At 53.4% G+C, this 27,559-nt stretch overlaps 1 protein-coding gene across 1 annotated transcript in view; it reads right to left on the reverse strand.

Annotated features, from left to right (window-relative positions):
• Nucleotides 1-496: 496 nt before the first annotated feature.
• NTNG2 (netrin G2) overlaps nucleotides 497-27,559 on the reverse strand; it is a 44,035-nt gene continuing 16,972 nt past the window's right edge. The window contains exons 2-7 of the mRNA XM_008919378.4: nucleotides 25,843-26,486; nucleotides 14,575-14,747; nucleotides 12,825-12,851; nucleotides 2,082-2,249; nucleotides 1,294-1,428; nucleotides 497-998 (exon numbers count right to left, since the gene is read on the reverse strand). Of these exons, the coding sequence (XP_008917626.1) occupies nucleotides 775-998; nucleotides 1,294-1,428; nucleotides 2,082-2,249; nucleotides 12,825-12,851; nucleotides 14,575-14,747; nucleotides 25,843-26,486 (1,371 nt within the window). The 3' untranslated portion in view covers nucleotides 497-774. The remainder of the gene's footprint in view (nucleotides 999-1,293; nucleotides 1,429-2,081; nucleotides 2,250-12,824; nucleotides 12,852-14,574; nucleotides 14,748-25,842; nucleotides 26,487-27,559) is intronic.

Raw genomic sequence — 27,559 nt, forward strand, 5'->3', positions numbered from 1 at the left:
TATAACATTTAATCCAAACAAAAATAAGTCTCTACCAAAAAAAGTATTTGAACCGTACACTATTCGGACATGTGTGGATAAGACACTGCACTCCTCACGTACCACGGGCCTCGTGGCCCCTGTGTCCTCCATAAGTGCAAGAAAACAAAACCCAGCAATGAAAATACAAAATCAATGCAGCAACTAGAGTTGTAGGCAACAGTATGTGCGTGGCCCGGCCAGGCCGATGGTGGGATGTGGGACTATGCAGCAGGGATGGACCAGAGTCCCCCCTTCCCTCCCTCCCCTTCCCCTGCCTGTTGTGTCGTGGGGCTCCGGAGTTGTCATGACAGGCTCTTTCGAAACAGGACACTAAGAGGAGGAAAAATAAAAAGAACACCCCAGCCTATACCAAAGTAAAGAAAGTAAGAATAAAAAAAATCTCCCTTGGATCGCGGCACTATTTCAGCAGGGCCCCGGCGGCCCCGGCCCCGGCTCGCCCTGTGTGGGGCAGGGAAGGAGAGTCCCTGTGCAGAGGGAAGGATGTGCCCACGCCCCTGGCACAGGCTGGTGCAGTCCCCACACTCCACAGCCGGCTCTGGGCTGGGCCACCCCGGCTGGGCAGGAGCCAGCCCCGGGTTCTCTGCGGATACCTCTGCTGGGAAAGTGGGCCCAAAGTTGTGCAAGTCCTAGCGTGAAGGAAGGCGGAGGAGACGGTGGGGAGAGCCACCCGTTACCTGGCTCCCAGGTCCCCCTCGGGCGACGTGCCTGGGCTGGGCCCCCCGCCCTGCGGGGTCAGAGGTCCCCCCAGGCGCGCAGCTGCAGGGCCAGCACCCCCAGGGCGACCGTGCCGAGGCTGCCGCCCACACCGGGGGCACCGTCACAGTCCTTCTTGTCCACTTCACACCTGGACTGCTGGCACAGCACCCCCTTGAAGCCCACGGGGCAGATGCAGCGCTGGTTCTGGTAGCAGGTGCCGCCGTTCTGGCAGAGCAGGAGCTCGTCGTCGCAGACGTTGGCTACGAGGCGAGAGGAAGGGTGTGGGTGTTAAACCCCTTGACTGCAGCAGGAACTAGAAGCTCTTAGCTCCTAGTGGTTCAATTATCCAACCCTCATAGTGCTAGAGCACTTCCAAGGCCAGAGGAACACAGTGGGAGGTGCAGACTCCACAGACAAAGCTACGAAGTTGTTTTGGAGTTGGGACGAATGGCAGGAATCTGCTCACCCTCCACCCCGAGCATCCCAGTGCTGAAGATCCCCCTCCTGCCTGGACCCATCCCCACGTCCCCGTGCCTCTCCAGCCCCGGTACTCACGGAAGCAGCCCTGTCTCCAGTAGTAGTTGGGCAGGCAGTCGTCGCACTTGGGCCCCGTGGCGCCTTCCCTGCATTCACAGTAGCCGGTCTCGTTGCAGCGGTCGTGCATGGAGCCGATCTGGTTGCAGTTACATTCTGGCCAGAGACATTCTGGTCAGAGCCTGCCCTGCCTGGGGCCTCTGTGCATGCCCATTCCCTGAGGGAGGCACTGGGGACTTTGGAAAAGCCCAGCAATGTGCTACAGGAGGGGCATTACAGACCAAGGAAGGACATGGAGGCCTGAGACACTCTGATGGTGCAAACAGCCATGGGTGCAAAGAACACCCCTCTTTGGAGCTGAGCCCCTCCTGGCTCAGCAACGCATCTGAATCCAGTTGGAACAATTGTTTTACTGTGAGGGTGGGGAGGCCCTGGCACAGGTTGCCCAGAGAAGCTGTGGCTGCCCCATCCCTGGAAGTGTTCAAGGCCAGGTTGGACAGGTCTTGGAGCAAACTGGGCTAGTGGAAGGTGTCCCTGCCCATGGCAGGGGGTTGTAATGAAATTATCTTTAAGGCAGATCCCTTCCAACTCAAACCATTCTGTGATTCTGGATATTATCTGGGGTTTGTTTTCAGGGAAGAGCTCCCTTGGGAAGCTGCACAGACTGTAATAACCATCATCTTTGTGGAACACACAGGTGGGCACACCATCCTCCGGACAGGGGCTGAACCGAAGCCCACCCCACAGAGCGAGGACCCAGATGAGCCATCCCCCAGGCCGGCGGCCCTGCCCGGGGCTGGCACACTCACCTATGCAGACATTCTCGTCGTCCAGCTCGGCCGAGCTGTTGCGGTAGAAGCCCAGGCGGCAGTGCTGGCAGTGCTGCCCCCGCGTGTTGTGCTTGCAGCTCACGCAGGTCACCACGTTCAGAAAGTCGATGTAGCTGCAGCGGTTGGAGTGCCCGTAGCACTCACAGTCTGCGGAGAGGACGAGAGACCTGGGGAGCCGGGCTGGGCACACCCTCCCTCCCGCTGGGCGGAGGAGAGGAGCCACACCGGGGGATGCTCCTGCTCCTGCCCGGGTGGAATGTCATGGCCACTGCCCACACAGGGCTGGGCTGGGCAGGATGAGTGCACACAGTGGTGGCTGTTCTTCACCACCATGGGGGCATCAGGGCTGGAAGTCATCGCTCAGAGAGTAGAGCAGGGTGAGGGTCTCTGTCCCCCTGGGGTGTGGAGACAGACCCTGGCAATCCCAGGACATGATGTCTGAATGGGCTGCCCAGGGAAGTGGTGGATTCTCCATCCCTGGAGGTTTCTAAGATGAGACTGGATGTGGCACTTAGTGCCATGGTCTAGTAACCATGGTGGTAATGGAACAAGGGTTGGACTTGAAGATCTTAGAGGTCCTTTCCAACCTGGCTGATTCTATGATTCTTTCAGGAACTGCATAATTGTGGGAGCAGGCAGTGGAGTCAGGTGCTAATTACACAGCTGCCTTGTTAGTGAGCAGAGCTGGGTTTGGCTCTGGGGAGGTTGCAGGACCCATGAGGAGCCAGTCTGGTGAAGCCTTTGCCTTGCTGGGCACAGAGGGCACTGGCCCATGGGATGGAGCTGGCAGAGGGTGCTCAGGTGGACCTGAAGCTGCTGTATGTCCAGGTAAAACCTTGCTGTCTCTGGCTTTTTTCCCTCTGTGTCCCTTCTCAGCACACCCCTTGTGTCTCCCAAGCCAATGCTGCTTGAGAAGGGTGATGACTCTCAGGTTAAATGCTTAAAATGAGTCTGTGCAAGGCAATGTGGCTTGGGTGGGGTCCTTCAAAAGCTGGTGGACACGTGTGTGAAGGTTTGAAGCAGGGCTGCCTGGCACAGCTGGTGGGGTGGGAGATGCCACCGTCACTTGGCCAAGCGCTGCTCCTGTCCCCAGGGCTGACCTCTCTCTGCTGTGGGCACATGTTAGAACACAACCAGCCAGGCTGAATTTGTAGCCAGAGGAATTGCATGATGTGGTTCTTGTGTTTGCTTTTTATTACCATGACCTGGGACGGTGACAACCTTGCAGTGTCAGATCCACTGCTGGATCTTACTGGGAGTTTAAAAGGATAATAATGCAGGAGGAAAGGAGATGACTTGGTTCCCTTATGTCCCAGCTGTCCTGGTCAGGAGGTTCCCAGCCAGCATGGGCAGGGAATAATGTGGGAAGAAATAGTGTCATCCAAGTCTGAGCTTCCCCAGCCTTTGGAGAGGAGGAGGGGGAAAGCTCAGAGCTGGGACTTTGTTCCAGGCAAGTAACATTAAACATTCAAGGATGGCAGAGGGATGGGATGGAAGGGTGTGGGTTGCCATGCACATGCAACTGGAGAAGGAGACTTGTCTCAATGAGATGATGACCAGGGAAGATGAAGCAGGGCAGAGGTTTCCCCATGGTTCACAGCTGCCTGAGGAGGAGCTGGCAGTCTGTTGTAATCTTGACCTGCTGTGAAACAACTTCTGCCTCATCAACCAATATCCAAAGAATTTCAGCCCAAATTATTGTGTCTGCAGTTCCCAAGTGTTGTTGCAGTCTAGGGATGCACTCCTACATACAGCTGACAGCTAACCATGACTTGGATAGCCAGACCCTCCCCATGCTCTCCATATCTGAGTCTCTTGGACCACATCACCTGAGTGAAGACAAGGAGCCCTGGAGCACCACCCTCCCTCCTCTTACCTCTGTATGATTCGATAGGAGCCACTGGGCCAGAGTTTGGTTTGAGCCGGATGAGTTTTGAGCTCTTTGAGGACGCTTAAGAGAAATCAGAGACATGCTTTTTCTCACTGCTTAACACCACGAGCAGCTCTGCCACGAGAACAATGCCAAGCCAGGAACACCCCTCTCTATTTCTGCACCAGGAGCTGGGAGCTGCTAAATTCCTCCTCCTCTTCTCCCCCCCCTCGAAGTTTGATGCATGAAAAACTCCATGCGCGGCTCTATTGCAGAGCTGGGAGGAGCTACTCACACATCTTCCTACCCACTTTATGCACCTTCAGTGGTGTGGATTGGGTTGGTTGGGACAAGGATCTACAAGTCTAAACAGCTTAAAAACAACATCTACAGTGTTTGGTGGTGGTCACCACCAAAAAGCTGCGAGGAGGAAAAGTGCTACGGAGGTGGGATCTGGCAGGGGGTGCTACAGGGTCCCGCAGAGCAGGTGCTGCCCCAGCCTGGCCCGTCCCCAGCAGCACGTACCTGGTTTTTTGCCGTGCCTCTTGCCTGCAGAGTGTGCTGTGCGCCCTGCTTTGCTCTTCGGAGCCGCTACGGCAGAGGACAAAACACGCCTGAGAGCTGTGATGGGCAGAGGGCTCCCAGGGCCAGCCCAGTACGGCTGGGCTGGGATGTTTCCTCGGGGCAAGGGGCTGCCCCAGCCGGGATAGGGCTCTCTGGGGGCTGTGCTGCCAGCCAGACCCCCGTCCCACATGGAATGACCCAGCGCTGGGGGTAAAGGCCATCGAGCTGATGGGGTTTGGTTGGTGCTTGGGGGGTTTTGCGCTTTGGTGGAGCAGCACTGAGGTCCCACAGGGTGTTTGGGAAGGGGTCTTGCTGTTTATTTGTGGAACACAAGCCCTGGCAAGCACTGTGGGGCTCAGGGAGGCGCTGGGTGGGCACTGCCAGCTACAACCACCTGTGTCAGTCACGTCCTGACAGCAACAGCCCTCAGTGAGAAGGGGGTCATGGCTCTGAGGAGGCTCCACGGGCTGTTGGGAACAGGGTGATCTGCTAACAAGGCTTGGCCCTAATGGGCCAAAGCAACCCATCAGCCCAATTAACCTTGCCCAATTGACTTTGGCCATGGCATAAAACCCCTTCCCAAAGAAGCCCTTGGGCTCTCCCAGCCCCAAACATGTCTCCAAAGAGACCTCCATGGGGCTGGAGGAGCAGAACTGAGCTGAGATGGACTCTGCAAGAAGGAGACTAGATTATTTGATGGTCATGCTGAGGACAGGTGGGTTGTCCTGGCCTATGGCACTGAGGGAGAAACCTGCCCTGTCCTGACCCTGGGGACGGGCACAGCCTTACCTCGCATGTTCTTGGGAGGGTCTGGGGGCTTCAGCTTGCGTCCAAGTGCTGCTGTGTTTGGTGGGACATCACAGGTGGCATCAGAGAGAACATCAGATTTAACACAGATCCCCCCTTGTTTGCTTACAAAGGTGGCAAAGGGACACTGGAAGCTCTAGGCAGGTCTCTAGGGTAGGTGGGCGGAGCCGTATCTGGTTGAGGATGTGCTGAAGCAGGAACGAGAGACAAAGTCTCCTGAAAATTAGCATTTCTAAGCGTGAAGAGAGACAGGGAAAGTGTTCCTAAGGGGAGGCTGTGGGAGCTGCTGGGTGGCTGAGTGTTGGCATGTGGTCTTTACATTGCCCAAGCACAGAGAGAAGCCAAATCTGCAGACCACTGTCAGGACTCAGCACAGCCCTCCTGGTTCAGCACAGACTGTCAGCACCACCCAGCCCTGATGGCTGTGGTGTGGCTCTATCCCTTGTTACTGCACCAAATGCAGCTTTGTCTCTCTGTGAGGCCAGAGACAGGCCCAGGGTGCCCTGTTCTGCACTGGAAGTGATGCCAGTGTCTACAGCAGGAGCAGCTACAGGATCTTGGGTGGGAAATGGGAGCTGAGCACCAGTGGGCAGCTGCTGAAGTGTGTGCTGGTGGGAACCCTGAGGAGGAGAAGCTTCAGCCTCGACAGTCAGTGTGAAACCTCCCAAGATTCCCACCAGGAGCAGCTCACCTTAGGCAGTCACTCAGGAGAACAAGAAGGCATCTATGCTCTAGACAACACAGGCTTATCCATTTACAGAGTGATTCTGCTCTACAAACAGGCTCTGGTCTCGGGAGATGACAGGATTTCCATGATCCTCTCCGTTCACCCCAGCAGCAAGCTGTGAACAATCCCTTCTACCACTTACCATCCTCATCTTTCATGTACACGACTAAACCCCGAGGCTCAAAGCAGCCTCACCAGAGTCCCAGCTGCGTGCAGGGCACAGACAAACCCCGAGCTCTTTCCCAGGTGGAGGAGGAGAGAGGCATGGAAAGCAGAGCTTCAGAGCTGGAAACTAAAGCGTTCTCAGAGCACCAGGAGCTGGTTCTCACTGGCAGGACCCAGCTCAGCCACTGAGTGGCTCCTACCTTCTGCTCCTGGGCCAGCCTGGGCCGGGGGAGAGCCCACCTGCAGCGGGGCAGCCGCCGACAAGTCGGTGTAGTCTTGGAGTGATCAGAGGGGAAAGGTGTGTTACTGGGTGTGCTGGGAGGGCTGGTGTCCCACGAGCAGCCCTGCAGAACCCCGAGGGGGAGCCAGAGCCCCAAACCAAACCCCCCAACCCTGTGCCACTCGGGTTCTCGCACCTGCTTGATGCCAGCACTGCTGCTGGCACAGGGTGGCCAGTGTGTCCTCAGGCTCTGGAGGGGCTGGGAAGCCCTTGGATTGGGAGGGGCAGGATGGCAGTGTGTGCTGAGCTGCCCATTCTCAGCTCAGCTCAACACACTTGTTTCCTCTTGTATTTGCATCAGCACCTGCTCTGCACCCCTTTGAAATAACAGCGCTGAGAAACAGCACAGGTGTCTTGGGACAGAGGCACCAAGTCCTGGTTCCTAATCCCAACTTCCAGGCCTTCCCTCAGGCTCTGCCCTTCCCTCAGAAAATGCCAGTTTGCAGGGAAATTAAACCAGCAAGAAATTTATAGCTCACTTGTTTGATTTCCCTGCAAACCCTCACCCCCACTGGCTCCATCCCCCTCCCCAGCTCCTCAGTATTGGTAACAATCTTCAGGTTTGCTAGAAAACAAACCAAGGACTAAAAATTTTAAAAGCCATATTATTAATTTCGAGCTCCAGTTGGGTAACATAAGGAGGAGGAGGAAAAAAAAAAATCAAAAAAAAAAATCTCTTGATCCTTGCCAAGTTTCAAAGGACAAACCCGAGTAGGAGAAAAATGTGATTTCCCAGCCTTGTCAGGGGGGTGATAAACAATACAGAATGAAAAAGTAAAAAAAAATAATTTTTTTAATGACAAGCTCTAAGAGAAGGTGATAGACATTGTCCTTTTCAGCTGGAAAGTGGAAACCAATTGATATTAATACGGTGTTAAAGAGAATATGAAAAAAGCCCGGTGCAAATTGGCAAGGGTTTAATTAGAGTCACAATAAAAAACAGCCCTGGAGGCATTTTGCTTTTTAGTCATTCACATACACCTCCACTCAATCACATTTACAGAGCCAGGAAAATTATTAATGCTCATTATCCTGAGAACCTTTCCCTTGCAGCTCAGGGCCATAATGGACAGTTTTACATTTTGGGAGGGGGAGAGACACGTTTTGCCCCTAGACCCAGGTTGTACAAATGGGAAACGATGGGCAGCTCTGATGGAAATCACTGTTCTTGGTGGGTTTCTGGAGAAGTGGAATAAACTGAACCAAGAAGTCCCACTTCATAGCAAAAACCATTGGGGCAAACAGTGCTGGGGGTAGTGGGAGGCCCTGAAAAAGTCCTGCTCAAAACATAAACAGGGGTCCCCTTTCTGCAGGACCTCCACAAAGCCAGGCTGTCAGGAGCTCGTAACCATCAAGCAGGGCTCAGGTTCATTCTGTTTTTCCCAGAGGTGAACTGGCACTGCTGAAACTGCCACAAATCAGAGAGGGGGGGAAAGCTTATTTTTTTTGCTTATTCTGAACACGGGAAAAATGTAACAAATGGCAAGGAAGAATCTGACAGGCTTCGAGGAAGGTTTTGAAATAACAGAACCGCAGAAGGCAAAGGAGAATAGCACTTAATTCATCCTCCTTAGGGTAACTCTGCAGTTTCCCTTTCTTCTACCCATTTTGGCAGCCTCAACTGCCTTCAGACCACAGGCCTTGCCCATGAACTCATTCTTCTCTCCCCTCTCACCGCACAGCAGGCGACAAAAGCATCCTCCAAACACGACCACAGCTCCACCTTGACCACGGAAAACACCACGAGCAGCCAAAGGAAGCAGATGTCTAGCAGATCCATGCAACCCAGAGACAACCCAAATCTAATCTACTCCTCTAAGCCTACGTGCAGCACTGCTGCTACCCACTGGTGTGCGGAGGCACGAAGGAGAAGGGGGAAAAAACATCGGGCTGGCTTTAAATACCTGCTTTTTTCTGTGTTTCTGTCACAGGCACAGAGGCAGCAAACTCAGAGGCTGGTCTGATGACGCTTGCTTATGGTGGGAAGAAGAAATTCAGAGGGCAGAAGACAGTGTGTCAGTTAGAGGGTGAAGCAGCGCGGGGATGGGGCAGGGCTCTGAGAGGACTTTTTTAAGTGCCTGGCTGACCGAGGTGGCTTTAAAGCAAGGAGGGATTTTAATGCTTCTAAAACTCAGAAAGGGGGTGACAACAGGGTGTCTCACTTTGGGATTCTGACCCTGCTTGGGGTTACTGTGTCTCCTGCAAACGTGTCCCACCAGGAGCTCGAGGGGTCACCTCTTTCACAGGATGTTTCCCTTGAGGTCCAGGTGAGTTAGATCTGCACCCTGTGGGGACGTCATAGTGTTTAAAGAAATACTTTATGTTTTGCAGGGAGGAGGAGGAACGTCTCTGGCCAAAAGCAGATCAGAATTAAGCTGGGCCTTGATTCCCTATTGCTGGTCAAGGGCACAGGTGGACCTTTGTCATCAAACCCAGCGTGTTGCCCAGGTAAGAGCAGGTCCCTGAGCTGCTGGGTGGCCCTGGCTGCCTTCTTATGTGGGACAGCCCCTCCAGGGACTGTCACCACTCTATGGTGGGACCTGGCTGTGCAGAAGCACAGATGGGGATCTGGATGGGGACAAGGAGCTTGGAGCTCAGGCCTGACTGTATCCAGGCAGGGATCTGTCAGCTGGGCTGCCATCTATTAATTTTGTCCCTTGCCCTTAGTTAATGAAAGCATGAGGAAAACATTTTCTCTGGCCAGGAAGCAGGTTTTGGAGAAGGAATAAACCCCAAGGTGCATGATGTCTCTCAGGTCCCTCAGAGTAGTTTGGCAGGAGAGATTTCCCCCCACCACCCCCAGCCCCACAGGTGCATCCTGCCTACGCCAGATGTACCACACAAGGCAGAGCACTGCAAGTCAGACACAAGAGAGGCACTAAGCACATCACCCACATGTACACAGCTAAAAAACAGCCCTAAAATGTTGCTACAGGAGAGCATGGATAAAAATCAAATGACCCCAAGCATTTGGTGTGGATGGAGATGTGACCACTGCCCCTGCTGGGGCCGTGCTGATGGTGTGAGCTCCAGGCAGGGGTGGTGGATGAACCTCCTCCTGCACAAGTACAGCATGGATCTGGGTGAGGAACACTTCTTAACAGAGCTGAGACTTCTACTTTGTTTCCAGGGTCACTCCAACTCCATGGAAGTTGGTCATAAGCTCTCAGCTTCCTGATTAACTCCCCAAGCAGGGTACTTCCATGAATATATCTATATTTGCATAAACATGCAATCAAGTTTCCTCATCCCTTTGACTGGCTTCTGGCAGCTCCCCCAGACAGACTGTTACTAACATACTGTGGGTGTAAAACGTCCTCCTGGGAAATATCAGGCCCTGAAAGCATGGCAAGGGGAGGAATGCGTGTCTAATTCCCCTCTGAGAAGCTCAAAAAAAATGTCCTGCTGTTAAGTTTTATCTGCTCATTTCCAAAAGACAAGCGAAAACGCCGTCTCCTTGTTCACGGGGGGAGGGAAGGAGGAACCCCCAGGAAAAGGACAGAAGTTTTCCTCCACGGGGTGATTTTGGAAATTAGGGAAGGATGTTTCTGGCACGTGTGTGTGAGTTGCAGCCCCACATGCCCCCTGGCTGCTTGTACAGCAGCTGCCTGGGGAATGTTGGCAGGAGGTCAGGGATGGAGCAGGATGGGGTGCAGTTCCCCTCTCCCTCCAGAGAGATGTGTGGTTTAACTTTCTTATGGGACAGGAAAATCTTCCTTGCCTTCCTGCCCTGCCTTGTGGTGGAGCTGTAAGAGAGCACCTCTTGCAGCCCTGCCAGCCCTGTGCAGGACAGCATTGCCAAGTGGCTCTAGGACGGACGGATTTTGAAAACCTTCTGTTTTTAAAAAACAAGAAAATTGAGAGGAAAAAAAGGGAAAAGCAATGGTTCCCCCACATCCAGTCCTGGCTTTACTTCTTGCTGTCCTGATGGTAACAGAGGGACAGCTGGTGAGGTGGGATGGCAACCCATGGGGTGGTTGTCTCTTGACTTTGAGGTGGACCTGCTGTGGCTGTCCCTGCTTACAGGGACCATAAACCTTGCTCCTGGCTCATGTTGGACAGGAGCTGAATAAAGATAACAGCAAACCAGAGCTGCCTGGAGGCTGGGAGATGTGAAATGAGTCAGGGTGATTTTTATCCATGTCTCTTTATCATCATCCTACAGAGCAGATATCCAGGGCCACCGACACGGCAGTCCCATGGGAAGCAGCTGAAGAGAGGAGCTGGGAAGAGTCCTGGCCTCCAGGTGAGGCAGCGAGCGTGGCACCCACCTGGCTGGGTGGTGGTGGCTGGTAGGGGCGTGGTGGTGGTGGTGGTGGTGGTGGTGGTGGTGGTTGAGGTGGTGGTGGTGGTGGTGGTGGGCGTTGTTGTGGTGGTCGTTTTTGCAGTGGTGGTTTTTGGGGTGTTTACCCGCTGCGGTCGCTCATACGCTGACAAGCAAAGAGAAGAGGTGGGAGGCACTTACTGGGGGGAATGGAGGGTTTCCTTGCCAGCCTGCACTCCCACGAGGCTGCTGCTGCTGGGCTGAACTGGTGACTGATTTCTCAGCACGGTCACAACTGGGGCACCGAGAGGATTAAGGCGACGGCAGCTCGATGACACACATGAGTGTGTGTGTGTGTGTGTGTGTGTGTGTGCAGGGGCTGGAGGCTGTGCCTGTATCAGCTTACTCTGTTGGTGCAGATATTGGCTTAAATACTTACAGCTCTATCATAAACTAATTGCCAATTAAGCTGAAAAGGGGAAATGAAGGCATGTCTGGGCAAGGATGGGGCGAGGTGCAGGCGGAATGAACTCCCAGCCCAAGCTGTGCTTCCACTGCCCAGTGTCCACATGCCCAGTTGTGCTCCTTACCCAACACCATTCCCTCCTGACACCCCCAAACTACTCAGCACCATCAAAACCAACCAGGATCACTGGCACCTGTTCATTTCCACTGGCACCCTGCAAATTAAAGGATGGTTCAGGGTCAGGGAGCCCCCGCAGAGCTGGGCAGGAGCCACCCCGAGTGTGGCACCACAACAGCCCGAACTGAAATAACACTCAAACACAAATTCCTACTTAACTTACACCTGCTGCCCTCCTGTCCTTGTTTGTCCCACTGCTTCATGCAGATTATCATGCTTAATTTCATAATAGCCCTGAGCTAGTTTAAATACTTAATTTAGGTCACTTCTAGTCTCCTGTGCAGGCTAAATAATCTCTCCTTAACTGGCCTTGGACACAAATCCCTCCTGTCCACCTCCTGCACATCGCTCCCAGCACCCCCAAAGCTTCTCCCCAGCAGCAAATTTTGATGGGAAACGCTTTCCAGTGAAACAAAGGTAGAGCTGAGGATGCCAAGCTTTGTTAAGGGGGGAAAAAAAGAGTTATCAAAATGGTTTTGACCAGGAAGGTGAAGAACATTTTGGACTGTTAAAACATTTATTTTTTCTAATTCTAAATTACTGAAGGGAGACTTTTAATTTTCATTTGAAAATTTTAAGCATTTAACTGCTTAAAATCTAAATATGGCTCATTTACCCAGAAAACCTGTCCTCCACTTGTCAATTAGGTGCATTTTTCTTAATTGCATTTGCATTTCTCTGAAACTCTTTCTCCTCCAATTCTTCCCACTTGCCTGCAAACCAAAGAATTCATTATTCATTCAGCTCTCTGATTTGTTTCTTCTGGAGGGGAATTCTGAGCCACAAAATTCAAACCCGGGCTTCTGCTTACCCAAAACTCCAGGCTCTTTGATATCAGACTACCTCCAGCTTTGTTAAATAAGGAGTCCTCTCATCCCATCAATCTTGCAGCAGAAATCCCCACTGAGCTCTGCTGCCTTTGCTGCCGACACTTCACAGACATATGTTCATACACATACACGTGTACATGCAGATGTACACATGCTCTATATGTTTTTTTACTGATAGCCCAAGGTGACCCAGACTGGATTCTATGCCAAATAATTCACACCCAGCTCCTTCTCAGAGCAGAATCCTGCAATCCTGGAGGGGTGGGGGGAGTTCACAGCGAGCGCTGGTGATTTTGAAGAGTCTTTTTTTATTTCCTTTCCGGCTGCCATACTAACGAACCTCATGGGGGGAAACCATGCCAGAGGAAGAGGCAAAATGAGGCTCCTGAAGTCAAAGGAGGAAAATGTAAGACTCTTCGGCAAGACAGAAAATGAGGCACAATTAGGGAAGACTTATTGCCTGGAAAACGATAATGGACGGAAAATAACCATATTTCTTTCTCCTAGTGACATCCACAAGGACCATGCACCGAGGTGTTAAATGCCAGCATTTCAGTTTGGGTTTTACTTACTGCCAAAGGCTGAGCCTGCAGCTGCACCTGGAAAAAAGAAGAAGAAGCCCAGTCACTGGAAGCAGGGCAGCACCAACTTTCTTACCAGCAGGTCACACAGACACACAACCTTGGACCAAACAGCAGTTAATTAGTGGGGGTCTTGCTCATGGGCACATCAGTTTGCTGCAACAAACAGCTTAAAAGCTGCTTTTGTCAAACCACAGAAGCAACCAGACAGTGCTGTCTGGGGTCTTGGCATCTCAAGCCTGTCATGTGGGGAAGGAAAACCAGCAGTGGCCTTTGCTGATGGTTTTTTCTCTTAACCGTTTCCTTGACCTGCCCTTAAAGCCCAGCAAAGGACAAGCACATCCCCTGAGGCTCAGTGGGCTAAGGACAAGCTGTAGGGACTGAACCAGTTCTCAGTGAGCAAGAAGGGCTGGACACTCTTCCCACTGCAGCATTTGCTCCACAGGACACTGCAAAGGCACCAGCTCCAAAGTCCATCCAAGGACCAGCTTCTGGCTTTTGGCACCCAGGAGATGAGTGGCCCTGCTCCTCCCTGCTGTGGGTAAATCATGGAAAGTCTCAGCTCTGCATGAATATAAAGCACAGGAGCAACAACAGAAGAGGTAGGACTACCAAGAGGAGAGGGCTTCAGAGAACTGCCTCTGCTGCAGAGGAAGAGGATGTTGATGTGGGGAGGAGGAAGCAGCAGAGAGAGTTGGGGTGGGGAGGAGGAAGAAGACTGAGTGACAGATGGGAAGAGAGATGAATGGGAGAAGAGCAAGCAGAGGAGAAAGAGAAATAGGAAGAGACACAAGGAACGGAGGGGAGGGAGAGAGACAGAACAGCATGTCTGTGCCTGTCAACACCAGAAACTCTCCCAGGCTCCTTTGAAGCAATGCAGCCGCTTGGTGGGAGCTGACAAGCTCGTTCCCTTTCAAAGAACCTGCTCGTCTACCAGCCCTGGCACACACAAAACATTCCTGTCACGGCCTTCGGAGCCTGAATTTCAGCTTTGATCATCTTAAAGCACATGAATCTTTCAAAAAAATTTGGGGGGTGGGAGGGAAAAGGTTCTCTTTGGCAACGCTCAAAGCTGCTGCTTGAAAGGCTGGAGTGGCCACCGTGGCTCCGTGACATTTAAACAAGTCTGCCAATGTGGACTGGACAGAAACCCAGGAGGAACAGGCCCATCTGTGATGTTTCCTGCCCCAACTCCCCTGCTCGAGCGATGGTGGGGATGGATCCTCCATCCCGCCTGCGCGCCTTTGCTCCTGTCAGAGCCTTGTTCCAGCAGCAATTGGATGAGACTGGAGCTGCGCAGAGGGACCGGAGCTCGCGGCGCTTGCCTGGAACACTGACGTGCACAGAACGGGATCCAGGAATCAACCTGCACTGCTACTCCTACTCCCCAGCCAGTGCTCTGCTGTGGGTAACAATGCTTTCTCTAACGGACAATAATTTGCATTGCCACAAAGCCATGGACCTGTATCTTGGCCTGAGGTTATCCTCCCTATTCCTGACCATCATTTAGGCTCATCGCTCATCTACCAGCAGCCAACACACCACCTCTGCATCCACCAGATCCTCTTTCATGTCTCTGTGTACAAAGACAGGGGTAAACACCCGCTTCCCTTTCGAAAGCTGAGCATCCTGCACCGATTCCAGTCACAGAAGGACATGATGAGACCCTGCTCCCATCTGTGGGTGTTGTGCAGCCCAAGGTGGGAGTGCAGCCAGGGCTGGCTCCCTGCAGGTTACTTACATGCATTGGGGGACCCGTTAGGGAGAGGCAGGTAGGATCCTGCTCGCCAAGACCGGGAGCGAAAGTTCTTCTTGCACTTGCCACAGTCCTGCCCCGTGGTGTTGTGCTCACACTCGCACTGCAGGCTGCCCTCTTTGAAGGTGCACAGGTTAGCATGGAGGTTGCATTTACACCTGGAGGAGGAAGACAGGGAAGAGCTGTCAGGTGTCACTGCTGCTCCTCTTTGCCCCCGGTGTAGTGCTGAAAACGTAGTGCTGAAGCCAGGCTGGTCACCCCCTTTCTGTTCCTTCTGCAGGACTTATCACTGAACTCAGCTGTTTTCCCCAGGTATGTGCTGGAGTTATGATGTCCAATTTCTTGCCCAAGGTGCATCTGCTGTCTCTAGTCCAAGATGAGAGATGCTTTCCTCCCACCATCCGACTGCAGTAGCACAGATTTTAATGGTAAGTCAATGTCTCCAGCTGAGGCTCCAGGAAGGAGTCACTCACATTTCAGGGCTGTTACAGAAATCTGGGTGATTACCCTTTTACTGGGAGGCAGTCTTGGACTTTAGATGGAGGAGCATGGCCAGCACTGGTGGGACTTGGCCCTTGCCCCTTGTGATAAAGCCAGCAGTGTTTTCTCCCGTGGTGTGAAGCTGCACAGCACAAACCCTTTTCCCCAGCCTGCTGTGACCAAAATAACACAGAGAGCAAGTCACCATCAGAATGCGCCTCATCAGAGAAGGCAACAACTAAAAACACTATTCAGCAATTTGCAAACATTAAGAAACTTTTAATGAGCTGTAGTGCAGTATGCAGGGAATAATTATGTCTGTGCACAATAATTCCTGTTGCTCACACTCCGGAGGTGACTTGCGCAGAGCACAGAGACTGAGCCCATAACTCACACGTGGCTCTGGTGACTCCTGGGCCCGAGCTCAGACCATCAGACAGAGACTTTGGGGACCAAAACATCTCATTTCATTCCAGACAGTCGATCCCTAGCACAGCCCGATGCTTTGTGCAATAATTTACACTCTCAGAAGCAGAACCATTAGGAAAACAGTAACGCTGAGCCTTTTGTGCACGGGTGAAATCTGATGGGGCAACACTTTGTTTTACAGAGCTGAAGAGATGCAGAGCTGAGGGAATGAGCCACATGCAGAGAAGACAGAGGAAACATGGCCTGCTGCTCCTTGTGCTCTATCTGCACTGGGATAAACAGCCTGGATTAGGCTGGGAGCTGGTGCTGTGCATGCCCCCCAGCTCCTGGTGCCTCTCCCCCTCTCCCTTGGAGCCCCCAAAGAAGCTCCCCAGCCACCTGCCTGACCCACCAAGGCTGCCTTTGCTGTGCTCTCCTCACGCATGGCTGGATAAGCTGACCTCATGTATGATTTTTCCCCCCCCTCTCCCCTCCCTGTCCTTAATTCTAGCAAACCCCGCTCAGAGGCTCAGCATAAGCTGGATGAACGATCTCTCTCCCCATCTTACAATCCTGCCCTGTCTCTGACCAAGCAGAGGAGGGAATTTTGCAGTTTCTAAAAGGGAAGAAAGAAGAAAACGTGTTCCAGGGAGCAGAGGCAGACACACTCAGCATGCTCCACTTGAAACTGTGTGTTGGTGAGAGCTGGAGATGCCGTGTCACGGCTGAAAGCATTAACAGCCTCCGAGCATCGGTGCTCTGGGAGCAAGTCACAAATCCAAGCATCCAGGGGGAGGAAGTGGCTTTGGCTGGTACCTACACAGGAGGGAAGCTGAATTTCAGATGCTCTGTGTCCCCTCTGCCTCTGGTGAGGAAGGATTTTGGCTGAGCTGTCCCAGCCCTGTGGCAGAGGTGATGCCCAGCCCCGGAGTGCTGCAGAGCCTGGCTCTGAATTATTCAGCGTCCACACAGCGTGGCCTCCTTCTCTCACTTCAGAATGAGCAGACGAGAGCAAAGCAGGCAAGATAGTGGGTTAAAGCAGGTCAAAGCCTCACTGCTGCTGCTCTGGGCCCAGCCTGAACAGAGCAACAGCTTCTGGGAGCTGCAGCTCTCCTCTCTCCTCCCTCCTCCTGTGGTGGGAGCGAGGGGATGGGACCAGCTCCAGGGCACAGTGTCACAATCCAGCTGAAGGCAAGTTTAAGAGCCCCAGGGGAGTGGGTTGGAGGAATGCAGGGACTGTCATGCCCCTTGTTTTCCCTGAGGGTTGGGATGATGTGGAGGGTAGTGCTTGGCTCCAGTCCTTGACCCTGCAAGTCTCACAGTGGGAACAGCAGCCCTGGGGGCCACCACCTGGTCTCTGAGGTGGCCTGGGACAGCCTCAATAACCCCCTCCACACATAGCACATCGTTGCTCCTGGCATCCCCCACCAAGAGCCAAGCAGATGTTTTGAGGTGCTTCTTCTGGCTCCAAGCTGCTGCAGTGCAGGAGGGCGAGACCTGTTAATTTGGCTCCAGCTACAAAACCTTCACCAAGCAGTGGGACCCAGACTTCTTGCTCTAGGGAAAACAAGAGCAGTCAGATGTGTCTGCTCATACACACACACTGCTCACTTACTGCTGAGGAGGGCTGGGAGCTGAGCACCAGCTCCTGGGACAGCCCCAGCTGCCTCCTGCCCTGGCTAGCGGGATGGAGATGGGGTGGGCGCTCAAGGACGTCCCCCAGCCACTGCATGTAGGTGTGATGGAGCTCTGCTCTTCCCAGAGAAGATCCTCACTTCCTAATTGGTGTAAACAAGGAAAACTAAGTAAAGAGAAAGCAGAGGCAGACATTCACCTTGCCTGCCTGGGCCCAGGTCACTGATTTTTCTCACTCGCCCTTTGCCACCGTGCAGAAGTCTTTTTATCCAAAGGATCAATTTTACCAGGGAATTGCTTTCTGAATTTGACCTTTGAGGATCATCAATCTAAGCAGGGAACTGTAACCCCAGCAGGCTGACCCCTCAGCACAGCACTTTTCAGCCCAATCAATCAGGCTGCATTATTTAATGGCCAACAGCCGAGCGCTGTCAGCCAGCCCTGTTTTGGGGAGAAGGCTTTTGCATCCCAGCCTTCCTGCTGCTTGGGCTCAGAGGCTCATCTTCAACCCCTTCTTCAGGCTTCTCTGCCTCCTTCTCTGGGCCTGCAGCCCAAGGACATGTGCTTGTTGATGGTCTGTGCACAGCCAAGACTCAGCTGGCAGAGACTGGAGCAAATGGCATTAGCCCAGTCCCCTGGGTGGGAGCTGCTAGTCCTGCCTGCCTCTGCCCGTCTTCCTCGGCGGCCAGCCACGGCAGGAAGGAGAGGATGAAGGGAAAGGTTAGGAGCTACTTAGCAGTGAGGCTTAAATAGCAGGCTCGGGGCAGACACCTGCGCCGTGTCCTGCAGCGATGGCCCCGCTCCAGCCCCGGGGCTGCTCCAGCAAAGTGCTGGTTGCAATATGGTCTCTCTGGCTCTGGAGGGCTGAAGAGCCAGGAGTGTTTCTCCTCCAACTCGTGGGTCAAGGCACACACTGACAGTGCTGTTCCTCAGTGAGCATTCAGAGCCCACGGTGGTGAAGAGCCCGAGGAGAGCAGCCCCAGAGCACACCCGTGAGCAGCACCCATGGCCTGGGGACACCCATCCTGCACTGGGTAGCAGGTCACACAACTGCATTGTGCATTAAACAGAGACTGGCTCACACTGTTCCCAGCAAGGGAGGCTGGGGCACTGTGTGGCCCAGGACGTTACAGTTTGCACAATGGGGTATTTAGGAGCTTATTTTAGTGCAGTTGTTCAGCTGCTGCCTTTCCTCAGAGTGGTGCAGTGCGATCTGATGCTGCCAATGCCTCCACCAGGGAACATCATGGAGCTTGGAGCGCCAAGGAAAGTTTACAGGAAAGTGTCCTTCTTTTTTTTTCTTTTCTTTTTTTTTCCCAGCCATAAAGAACAGTTTCCTGCATTTCTCCAAGTCAGCATCCTGGAGGTCACAGCAGCGAGCGGCTGGAGAGGTGTCTGGTGCCAAGCCCACGTGTGAGGGAAGGAGATGCCCATGCAGAGGAAGGGGGTGAGTGCAGAAGCCATGCTGGGATTGGGAAAACAGCCCCTTTCCCTGAGCTTTCATTAATAATTACTTTTGAAGTGATTTTAAAAAGTCCTCCCAGCCCTTTGTTTTCCTTCCGAGGATTCTTATGTGTTTTACAACCTCTTTTTTTGTCCATAACCCCACTTGCAGAGCAGGGAAGTAAGGCAAAGAAAGGCAAAGAGCACCTCCTTATCCCTCTCCCTCCCCATGGGGCTGAGACAGTGTTGGGGTGCTGGTACCCCCCTTCAGGACTGATGCGGTGACCCCGCTGCTGTGTGGGGTAGGGCTGGAGGAACCACTTGCTGGCTGGAGACCCAGAGAGCTGTTCTGTCCCCTTGCACCTTCCACCGAGTTCCCATGGAGACAACACTGCCCTGAGCTCCTTAAAAAATCCTGGGACAGGACACGGAGCAGCAGAAGTCCACCACAGTGGGCTACCATCTCCTTTCCAAGTCTCCTTCCAGCCCAGCCTGCACATTCCTCTCCACCCTGTGCTCACCACGAGGATGCTGCCGTGTGTCCCCAGGGATTCTGTGGAGACTGGTCCCCTCCTGCTGGTTTCTGAGACACTGGGCTCCTGCTTTTCACCCTTACCCGTGTGGCTTTGCCCCCCTGCTCCCCCTCTGCTCCCTGAGCTGGTGCTGGGGAGAGGCAGCGCTCAGAGAGCTGCTAATGACTGCCGGCCAAAGGAAGGCTTATCAGAGCTTCCCCTGAATTGTTTGCTCTCACTGTAATTGATGAGCCTTTAATGAGTCTCATGGGACGATGTGTTTGAAGGGAGCTCTTTCCTCTCCATCCCCAAGGAAAATGATGTTTCAACTGATCTCGGCTCTCGGGGAAACATGAATAACTCTTTTCCATCTCTCTATTGTCATCCCCAGCCGTTGCTCTCAGCACGCTCCAGCAGCTGCCTGGCCATCACTTACCCACTTTTACCTGCTCCTTTGCAACTGTTTTGGCAGCTCAGCAAAAGCAGGGAGCAAATCTTTTGGGCAAAGCATAACGGGTGCTGAGCTTGGATTGTTTCTGGCCCATCTGTGCGTGTGGAAGCAGGTAAAAATAGCTTCTAATGGCTGGGCCATGGAAGAAGCGCAGTCCCTTTGTGGGGAGCAGTTATATGAGGATTTGCCTTGCTGGGAGATTGCTCTGGCAGAGGTTTGCTATTGCCAGGCCTGGAGCAGGGCTGAAAGGGCTGAAGAAGACAAAGGTGGCTCATTCATCCCAGGAGCAGGACTGGGAGCTTACTGGAGCCTGTGGTCCAGGGACTGAAGGGCAGGAAAAGCCATTTTAACATGTTGTTTCTTTCAGCTTGAACCAGGGTGAGAGGCTTCTGGGTTTCACTGCTTTGTGCAGACCCAAAAAAAATGAAAAAAAAAACAAAAACACACCTGAGTTCGGTCAGAGGGACATGTGAGTGGGTTATTTTCCTTGTGGGTTTTTACTTTTGGTTGTGTGGCCGGGATGGAAGGAACCCTCCTCGTGCCCTTCAAAATGGTTTGAGGTTTGGGTTACAAAGATGAGACAATTTAAAAGATGCCAGAGTGGAGAGCACGCTAGCTGGCTGTTCCCATCCGAGAGGCTATTTATTTTAAATAAGTTGACACTCACCAGCTGTCAAGATCCTGCTGACTGGTGGAACATTATTTACATTCAAAGCTGTCTTAAAAAAGCAAACACGAAACCAAACTTCCCCATTAGGGGGTCGGGCAGCAGAAGGGAGGAAGGGTGAAAAGGACATCACACGGATATCTGAACATAAATATTTGCAGAGTAATGTGTATAAATGCTCTTGGTCTTTCTCCTGGAATGCAATAATGCCTGCAATTGAGTTCATTGGCCAAATTGAATTTGGGCTCCTGTAGAAGTCTCTTTATATTAAGTGCTTTAACATACATCACCTTCTCAGTCTATCGATGAAATCCTATTATCCGCTCAGGGCCGGACGCAACTCGGCAACAGAATCGGAGGGGAAATAAAAACCCTCACAAACCGAAGCCAGGAGCAGGTAACAGGACCTTGGGCATCCGTCTCTGGCTATTGACAAAGCGTCAGGAGCTCTGGGGGAAGGAGGAGCTCTCTGGGTTTCTCTCTAACTCCCTCCCTCCCTCTCGCTCTGCAAGTTTCCCCTCCGTTGTTCTGCGGTGGGAGCAGAAACCTTCGCAAGACTCGTGTGAACAGTTGCTCTGCATTAACTCAATTTAACTATCTGACCAAGAGCAAGATTTTGCTTGAACTCAAGCTAATTCCAGCCTGGAGGAGTGCCAGGGAAATTCAGCCATCCAGCTCCCAGGGGCTGCCCAGCGTGGAGGCGAGGACGGGCCGAGGAACACGGCGCACCATTGGCACAGACTTGGCCGTCCTTGACACGAGGATGCTGCTACCTCTTGGGACCTGAATTCTGTCTGCCAGGAGCTGCAGGGGAAGGAGCAGGGACAGGCACAGGCAGTGCTTGCCCTGGTTTTTGTGGCCTTCCCAAAGTTGCTGAGTGTGGGCGGCAGCTGGCTCAGGGCTGCAGGGGCACTGGGCAAGTTCTTGCGAATTTTTTGGGTGAGCCTGTGGCTATTTTGGGGGTGATGCTCCAGCACTGTGGCTGGGAAAGCTCAGCTGGGTAAGCCCATGCTCTCACAGATCACCCCAGGTCCTGCCTGTTCCCCTTTGGCAAAGCAGTAGCAGTGCAGATCCCACCCTGCTCCCCAGGGAGAGATGCTCAGTGGGGACATCAGCCACCACACAAAATCCAAGACCCTCAACAAGAGACTGTTCCATGGACCAAACCTGCTTCTTTTCTCCTTTCTAGAGACAGCTTTGCTGGAGAAGCCAAGATCAGCTGGAGGGTCTCCAACAACTTCAACAGAGCCAGAAGGAGGAATGTCCAAGCAGGGCAAAGCAGCCCACGTGCTGCCAGGATGCACTTTGCTCTGACACCCCTGGATTGAACTGAGGTACAACTGCAGGGGAAGTGCAGCCTGAGAGGAGGCACTGTTCCATGGAGCTGCTCAGGGATGAGGAACACTCCCTCCTCCTGCCTTCCTCCAGGGACTGCTCATCACCAGCAGGATGGTCAGACAGACAGACAGTGCACGCATTGGGGTAGGGGAGGATAAAGGAGAGAAATCCTAATATAAATCAGCCTAAAATTGATTCGCTTCTGCTCAATGTGATTTCTCCTAACTGGATCCACATGTCCCGGCCATGGCACATTAACTTCAATTACAGCTTATTAATGTCTCCGTGATGGAGCTTGGCCTGCTGAGCACGGCGGTGACTGACGTTATGGAGGGGAAAAAATTACTCCAAAGAGACTCAGCGTGTAATGGAAAGAGGAGCAGCGGCTTTCATCGCGCCGGCCCCGGCAGCCGGGGAAAGCTCATTCACCCGTTCCTGAGGAGATGACTGAGCTTGTTGCTGCACCGAGGAGAAAATCAAGCAACGGGTAGAGATCTGTGGGGGAAAGTCTTCCCGCTTCCCTTCCCCACCCTGCCTGGCACACACACACACACAGCACACAGGCCAAGGGCTCGCTCGCGTCTATTCCTGTCTTGACTCTTCTGCGTCTCCAGTTACTCCGCGGATCAATAGGGACAGGATGGTAGAAGAAAGGAAAAAAAAAAGAAAAGAAAAGGATAAAGATACCAAGAAGAAAGAGAGTAAAAATAAACTGTCAGCCATGAACGGAGAAATGGACCCAGCTGAGGCTGTGGGAGGAGGAGATGCAGAGGAGACCCTGAAGCACCAGCCCATTGCACCAGCTCCCAGGGAAGAAGTAGTGACCCCTGGAGTCACCAGATCCTCTGTCAAACTCTTGACCACCCCAGTCCATCTGGCTTTTGGGAGAAGGCAGAGAATTCCTCCCCCTTGTCCCTGTGTCCTTTGCTCCATCTCTTTCTGCTTTTCCCCAAAGTTCTGGGAGACTGTGGTGAGGGGTCTTTTGTGGTGGGAGGCTGAGGTGTGAAGGAAGGGGTGGGCTTGGATGGGGGCCCAGGAGCACATGGAGTGATGGGATCACAGAAACCTCTGTGAACCCACCTGCCAAGGCTGCAGCAGGAGAAACTGCCCTGGCTCATGGTCTGCTCTGAGGGCAAAGTGTTTTACTCTTCCCTTGACTGTGAACATCAACTAGAAACGAGCTGCCAAGTGTCTCATCACCCCGTGGGCACTGCCAGCTGCTGCCAAAATCCCGGTGCTGTGCAGGGACAGAGGCAATGCCATGCTCTGACAGCACACACTGCTCCTCCAATGCCACACACCATGGCTGGGCACAGCTCCTCCAGCCTCCCAGGGCTGCTCACACCTCTGCTCTCCAGGTGGAATTTTCTGGCTGCTTTTTACCTCTAAGCCCTCATTTTTTCATAATCATCTTCCCTCTTGTTTCCATGCCCCCTGCAGTGGATCCCTAACACCACTCCAATTTTATCCTTCTGTTCCTCAAACACAGTCGTTCCCACATGCTGGAAGTGGCAGTGTGTGTCCATCCCCATCCCTGCCTACCCTTCCTCCCCCCTTCCCTGCACAGGGCTCCTGTCAGGCTCACATTGATTTCTCCTCTCTTCCTCTCAATAACCCATCCCTTGTTGAGCCATACACAAGATTTAATTTGGTTTTAGTCCCTGCACTGTAACTGGCTTTGCTTACAGCTGGAATTAGATTGCTTTTCAGTGAGAAACCTGCTTGCTGGGACTGGAATAATCACAGGAGCAGAGTTAATTCACATGAGGCTTCTCCATCTTATACACCACTTATCCACAGTTCCTCAGCTGGTCACCTTTTTCTGTCCTGTGCCCACCGGGGCTGGAAGAGTCAGCACAGGACAGGCATCGACCTTTTCCCTGTCCAAGCTGTGTCCCCCTCTCCCGGGAACCATCCCAGCAAGCTGGGAGAGCCGGAGCAGTGCAAAGCTGGGTCCTGCTGCAGCTCAAGACTTGGGAGTTTGGGCTGAAGAAAACCAGATTTCATAGTTTTCTGTGTTCCCAGCCAAGGAAAAGCCCTGTCCTCCCAGAGGCCCTGCTGCATGAGAGGAGTGGGTCAGGCAGCTCGTGGTGAGTGGAGCCAAGAGGGAAGTGGAGGCGAGCGGGAGCCGCTGCTCTGCAGCAGCCGTGGGCAGCCGGCCACACCGGCACAGAGCCAGCGCCGGGGGGAGGCTGCCAGGAACCAGCCAACAAACCCCAACCTGTCTCATCCTGGCCCCAGCTAAAAAGCAGCATTGCAGCTTCCACCGGGCGTTCACAGCCCGGCCCTCCCTTGCCAGCCCTGTCCTTGGGGTGCAGGTGGCTGTGGAATCTTGGATGTCTCAGAGAGGTTGTGACACGCCCCCCTCAGAGAGGTTGTGACACGCCCCCCCCCTCCCTACCCACCCCAGCCATGGTGTTTGAAAGGGTTTCCCTCCCCCTGCCTGAGTTCTTTTCGCAGAATTTTTTTGGATTTTAACCTCTTGAACTGATGGCTGCTACTATTAAACGGTGTTAAACTTGGCTGGTGAGCTCAAAAGCTGGTGAGGGATTGGGTGGGGGGGAAGGAGGGCAGCCAACAGCAAGGTGCTGGTTTGGGGAGAATCCTGTCAGCATGGCCTGAAATCCAAAGTACTGGAGCAACAAGTGCTGCCCAAGCCAGGCAGGGAAGGTAGAGGGAGGAGGAGGAGGATCACGTTCACAGGACACCGAGAGTACTTTACCTCTTTGAAGCATGAAGTATCCTGCAGCTGCTGCAGGAGCAGCAACAAGTCCTTGGTTATCTGCAGTTATGTTGGTGCTTGGAAGCCAAAGGTCATTGCACAAGCACTGACATCAAACCTCTAGTCCTAATTTACCACTTTCTAGGCTGAAAACTCTGTGTCCCTGTTACAGAGTCTAACCAGCCCGGGCAAGTTGATACACCAGCTCCAACCCTTCCTGCCAGATGCTCTGGTCAGTGTGGGCTTTGGCTGGGGTTTGATCCCTGTGGTTTTGCCACTGCTGTCAGTAACACCAAGTGTCCCTGTGGGCAACTGGGCCACCTGGGGAGGAGCAAGGCCACAAAAGAAGGAGCAGGGGACAGGACTGGCTGTCGCTGGGTTGGAGGTGATGGCAAGGCACTTGCCCTTTTCCTTGCCTTTGCCTGCTTTTCTTCCCTTCCACCCTCCTTACTTTGCTATTTTGCTGCATCCTGAGCTGGTTTTGGACTGTGGATATTTAGTACACCTGGCAATGCTTCTTATGGGCAGTACATATCTACACAGAAGCACCTTGCACTGAAACCTGGGCTCTGCCACTCCTCTGCCCATGTGCCTGAGCCCCTCAGGGCTTCTCCCTGAGCAATCCCAATGGTGGGCACCCCAACATGCCACCAGTCCAGCTGAGAGCCACAGCTGCTCGTCCCAGACAGGCGACCACACTGTGAGAAAGACCCTCACCGCTGCCTCCTGCCTGCCCTGGTGGGTGGAAGGGGCTCTCCCATCCCTCACTGCAGCTTCCTTCCCCTTGGAGCCTGTTCAAAGCCAGCCTCAGTGGCACCTGCAAAACATTTCCACTTGCAAGTCTTAGTAGCAAACAGTTTGGAACCGATACAAACGGCTCCTCTGTCGCTGTGGTGATGCTTGTTAGCACGGGGAGGGTGATGGGGAGATTTCTCCCCTCTCGCCTGTAAGTCTCGCACAAGCTGGATGGGAAATCAGCCATCTCGGCACTTTTCCACCTTACTTTGCTTTTTCAGTTGATGTCATAACGTAACATATGGCACTATACAGAGAAATTAAAAACAAAACCCAGGAGAAACACCCCCCACCCACCTCCCCTGCCCCAGATCTGTCTGGGGGGTTTACCCTCACCCCAAACTTCCTCTGCTGGAGCTGAGGCTGCTCAGGGGGTGCTGGGCTGACTTGGGATGACCCATCCTGCTTGCACTGGCAGTGATCTGGAGTTTAGTGGGATGAGCATCATTCCTCATCCCCCAGATGCATCAGCATCACCCCTGGGACTGCTGGCTGTGTTTGCACAGCTGGGGACAGGGTATTGGGAGGGAATTCAGACCCTGACTGTCCACCTAAGCCATGTCCCACTTCCCCCAGCACCGGCTGCAGGAGGACACAGCCCCTCTCTCAGACACAGCCTTGGAGGTGCCCCAGCCGTTCCCTGCAAGGACACATCTGTTTTATTTCCAGTGCTGCCCTGCCTGGGGAGAAGGGGCGTCAGAGGGAGAAACACTCTTTGCAGAAATGCTGATGGCTTAGTTTACCAGCAGTAACTTCTCATCCCTCAGAGAAGAGATGCCCAAAGAAATACAGCAGCCGTTACCTGCCGGTGACTTCAATGTTGGAGACGGCATAGAAGTACTTGTACAAGTTCTCCCTCTGCACGTAGGTGCCCCCCAGGGCGGGTCTCAGCAGCCTCATCCGCAGGTCAGTCACGGTAAAGAAGTCCTTGAGTCCTTTGGCGCTCTCCAGCCGGGTGTACAAGTTGTCCATGTTCTTGAGGTCGGGGCCAGCAAAGATGGCAAAGCGGTCCCTGACCTCGAACCGGACGGTCTTCTCTTTCTTGGAGCCCGCCCAGCGGGAATACTCCTCCGTGCAGAGGACCCTGTTGGCACTGGTGGTGGAGAGGTCTCGGACCCTCCGTGCTGGCATGCTGAAGGCCTCCATGCAGTCATCTGCGTAATACTGGTACGGGTGCCAAGTCCTCCCGTTGTCCAGCGACTTCTCCAGCATCATGATGGTGGGGCGCCCGTACTCGAAGGTGATCACGATGTCGTCCGTCAGCTCGATGCTCTTGTTCCAGGACAGGGTGATGTTGGCCAGCAGCGGCTCCGGGTACCGGCGCCACGTCACGCTCTGCCAGTACGTGGCCAGCCCCTCGTCCTCGCTGTCGAACATGAGTTTGGGCGGGTGGGCCAGGTCCGGGTTGGAGGCGTCGCACTCGTCGCTGCACAGGTACGGGTTCTCCTGGAACAACAACAACGGTCACCGGGGAAGAAGGCAAAGCCTGGGCATCGTGTGGGCACCGTGTGGGCATTGTGTGGGCATCACAGCCAAGCTCACACCATTACCAGGCCCTGGATCTGGCTGCTTGTGTCAAACATTAACTGCTGGACTGGACTGGAGTGTGCCACGGGCCTGGCTCTGGAGGAAGCTGTTTCTGAGAATGAATTTAAGGCAGAAAGATGCGGCTTTGCCTCCACTGTAAGAACGGCTGAGCTGTTTCCTTTGAAAGGCCCTCTGGGAAAGGGCTTTTCAATTTGGCACAGGGGCAATTTTCATAGAAAGTGCCTTCCCTGAGATGGTCTCTGGGAAACTTCGGTTAAGCTTGGCCAATTTACAAGCCTACAGAAAGCTTTGCTCTGCCTTGGAAGAACTGCACGGCTAAAATCCCCCAAACACATCCCTGTCTCTCATGGCTCCTGATGCCAAAAATCCTGGGGACACACCATCCCCCCTGTACCACCGAGCATGGCTAGAGGAGGGAAGATAAATTTCTCCATCTCCAAGATGGGATAGGACTGAGGAGTAGCAGGGAGAGCAGAGATTTGTGCTCCCAGTGCCACGGTCCTCTCCTGCCTGCAGGGACCATGGAGGGAAGGATGGCTCATCCCATCCAGGTGAAAATGTCCATCACCTGCAGGCCTGGCAATGGGAGAAAAGGAACAGTCACCCCATTTTGCCCACAAATGACAGTGCACGGCCAAGCTGGAGTGTTCTGCAGGGACACATGTACCCATCCATGTGCTGAGCTGCACCAGGACATAGTGTGAAGGTTGAAGCTTTGGACTTGGGCATCAGGGTTATTAGCTGTGCCAATGGGTTTATTCCTCATCCATATGTGTGTTAAAGCCCAACATTACTTGCCCTGCAGCTTCTGCCTCCAGGAGTGAGCAGGTGGGTCAGACCTTCCTTGGGGATAATGAAGGTCTGTGTTATAGTGGGTACAGACCACAGATCAACTCTGCAACACAATGCAAATCTTTTTTGCATATGAAGCATCTCTTTGCTGTCACTTTACCTCCCTCTCAGACTCAAAA

This window comes from Manacus vitellinus, unplaced genomic scaffold (assembly GCF_001715985.3).
Source record: "Manacus vitellinus isolate BGI_N305 unplaced genomic scaffold, ASM171598v3 scaffold_27_pilon, whole genome shotgun sequence".
NCBI lineage: Eukaryota > Metazoa > Chordata > Aves > Passeriformes > Pipridae > Manacus > Manacus vitellinus.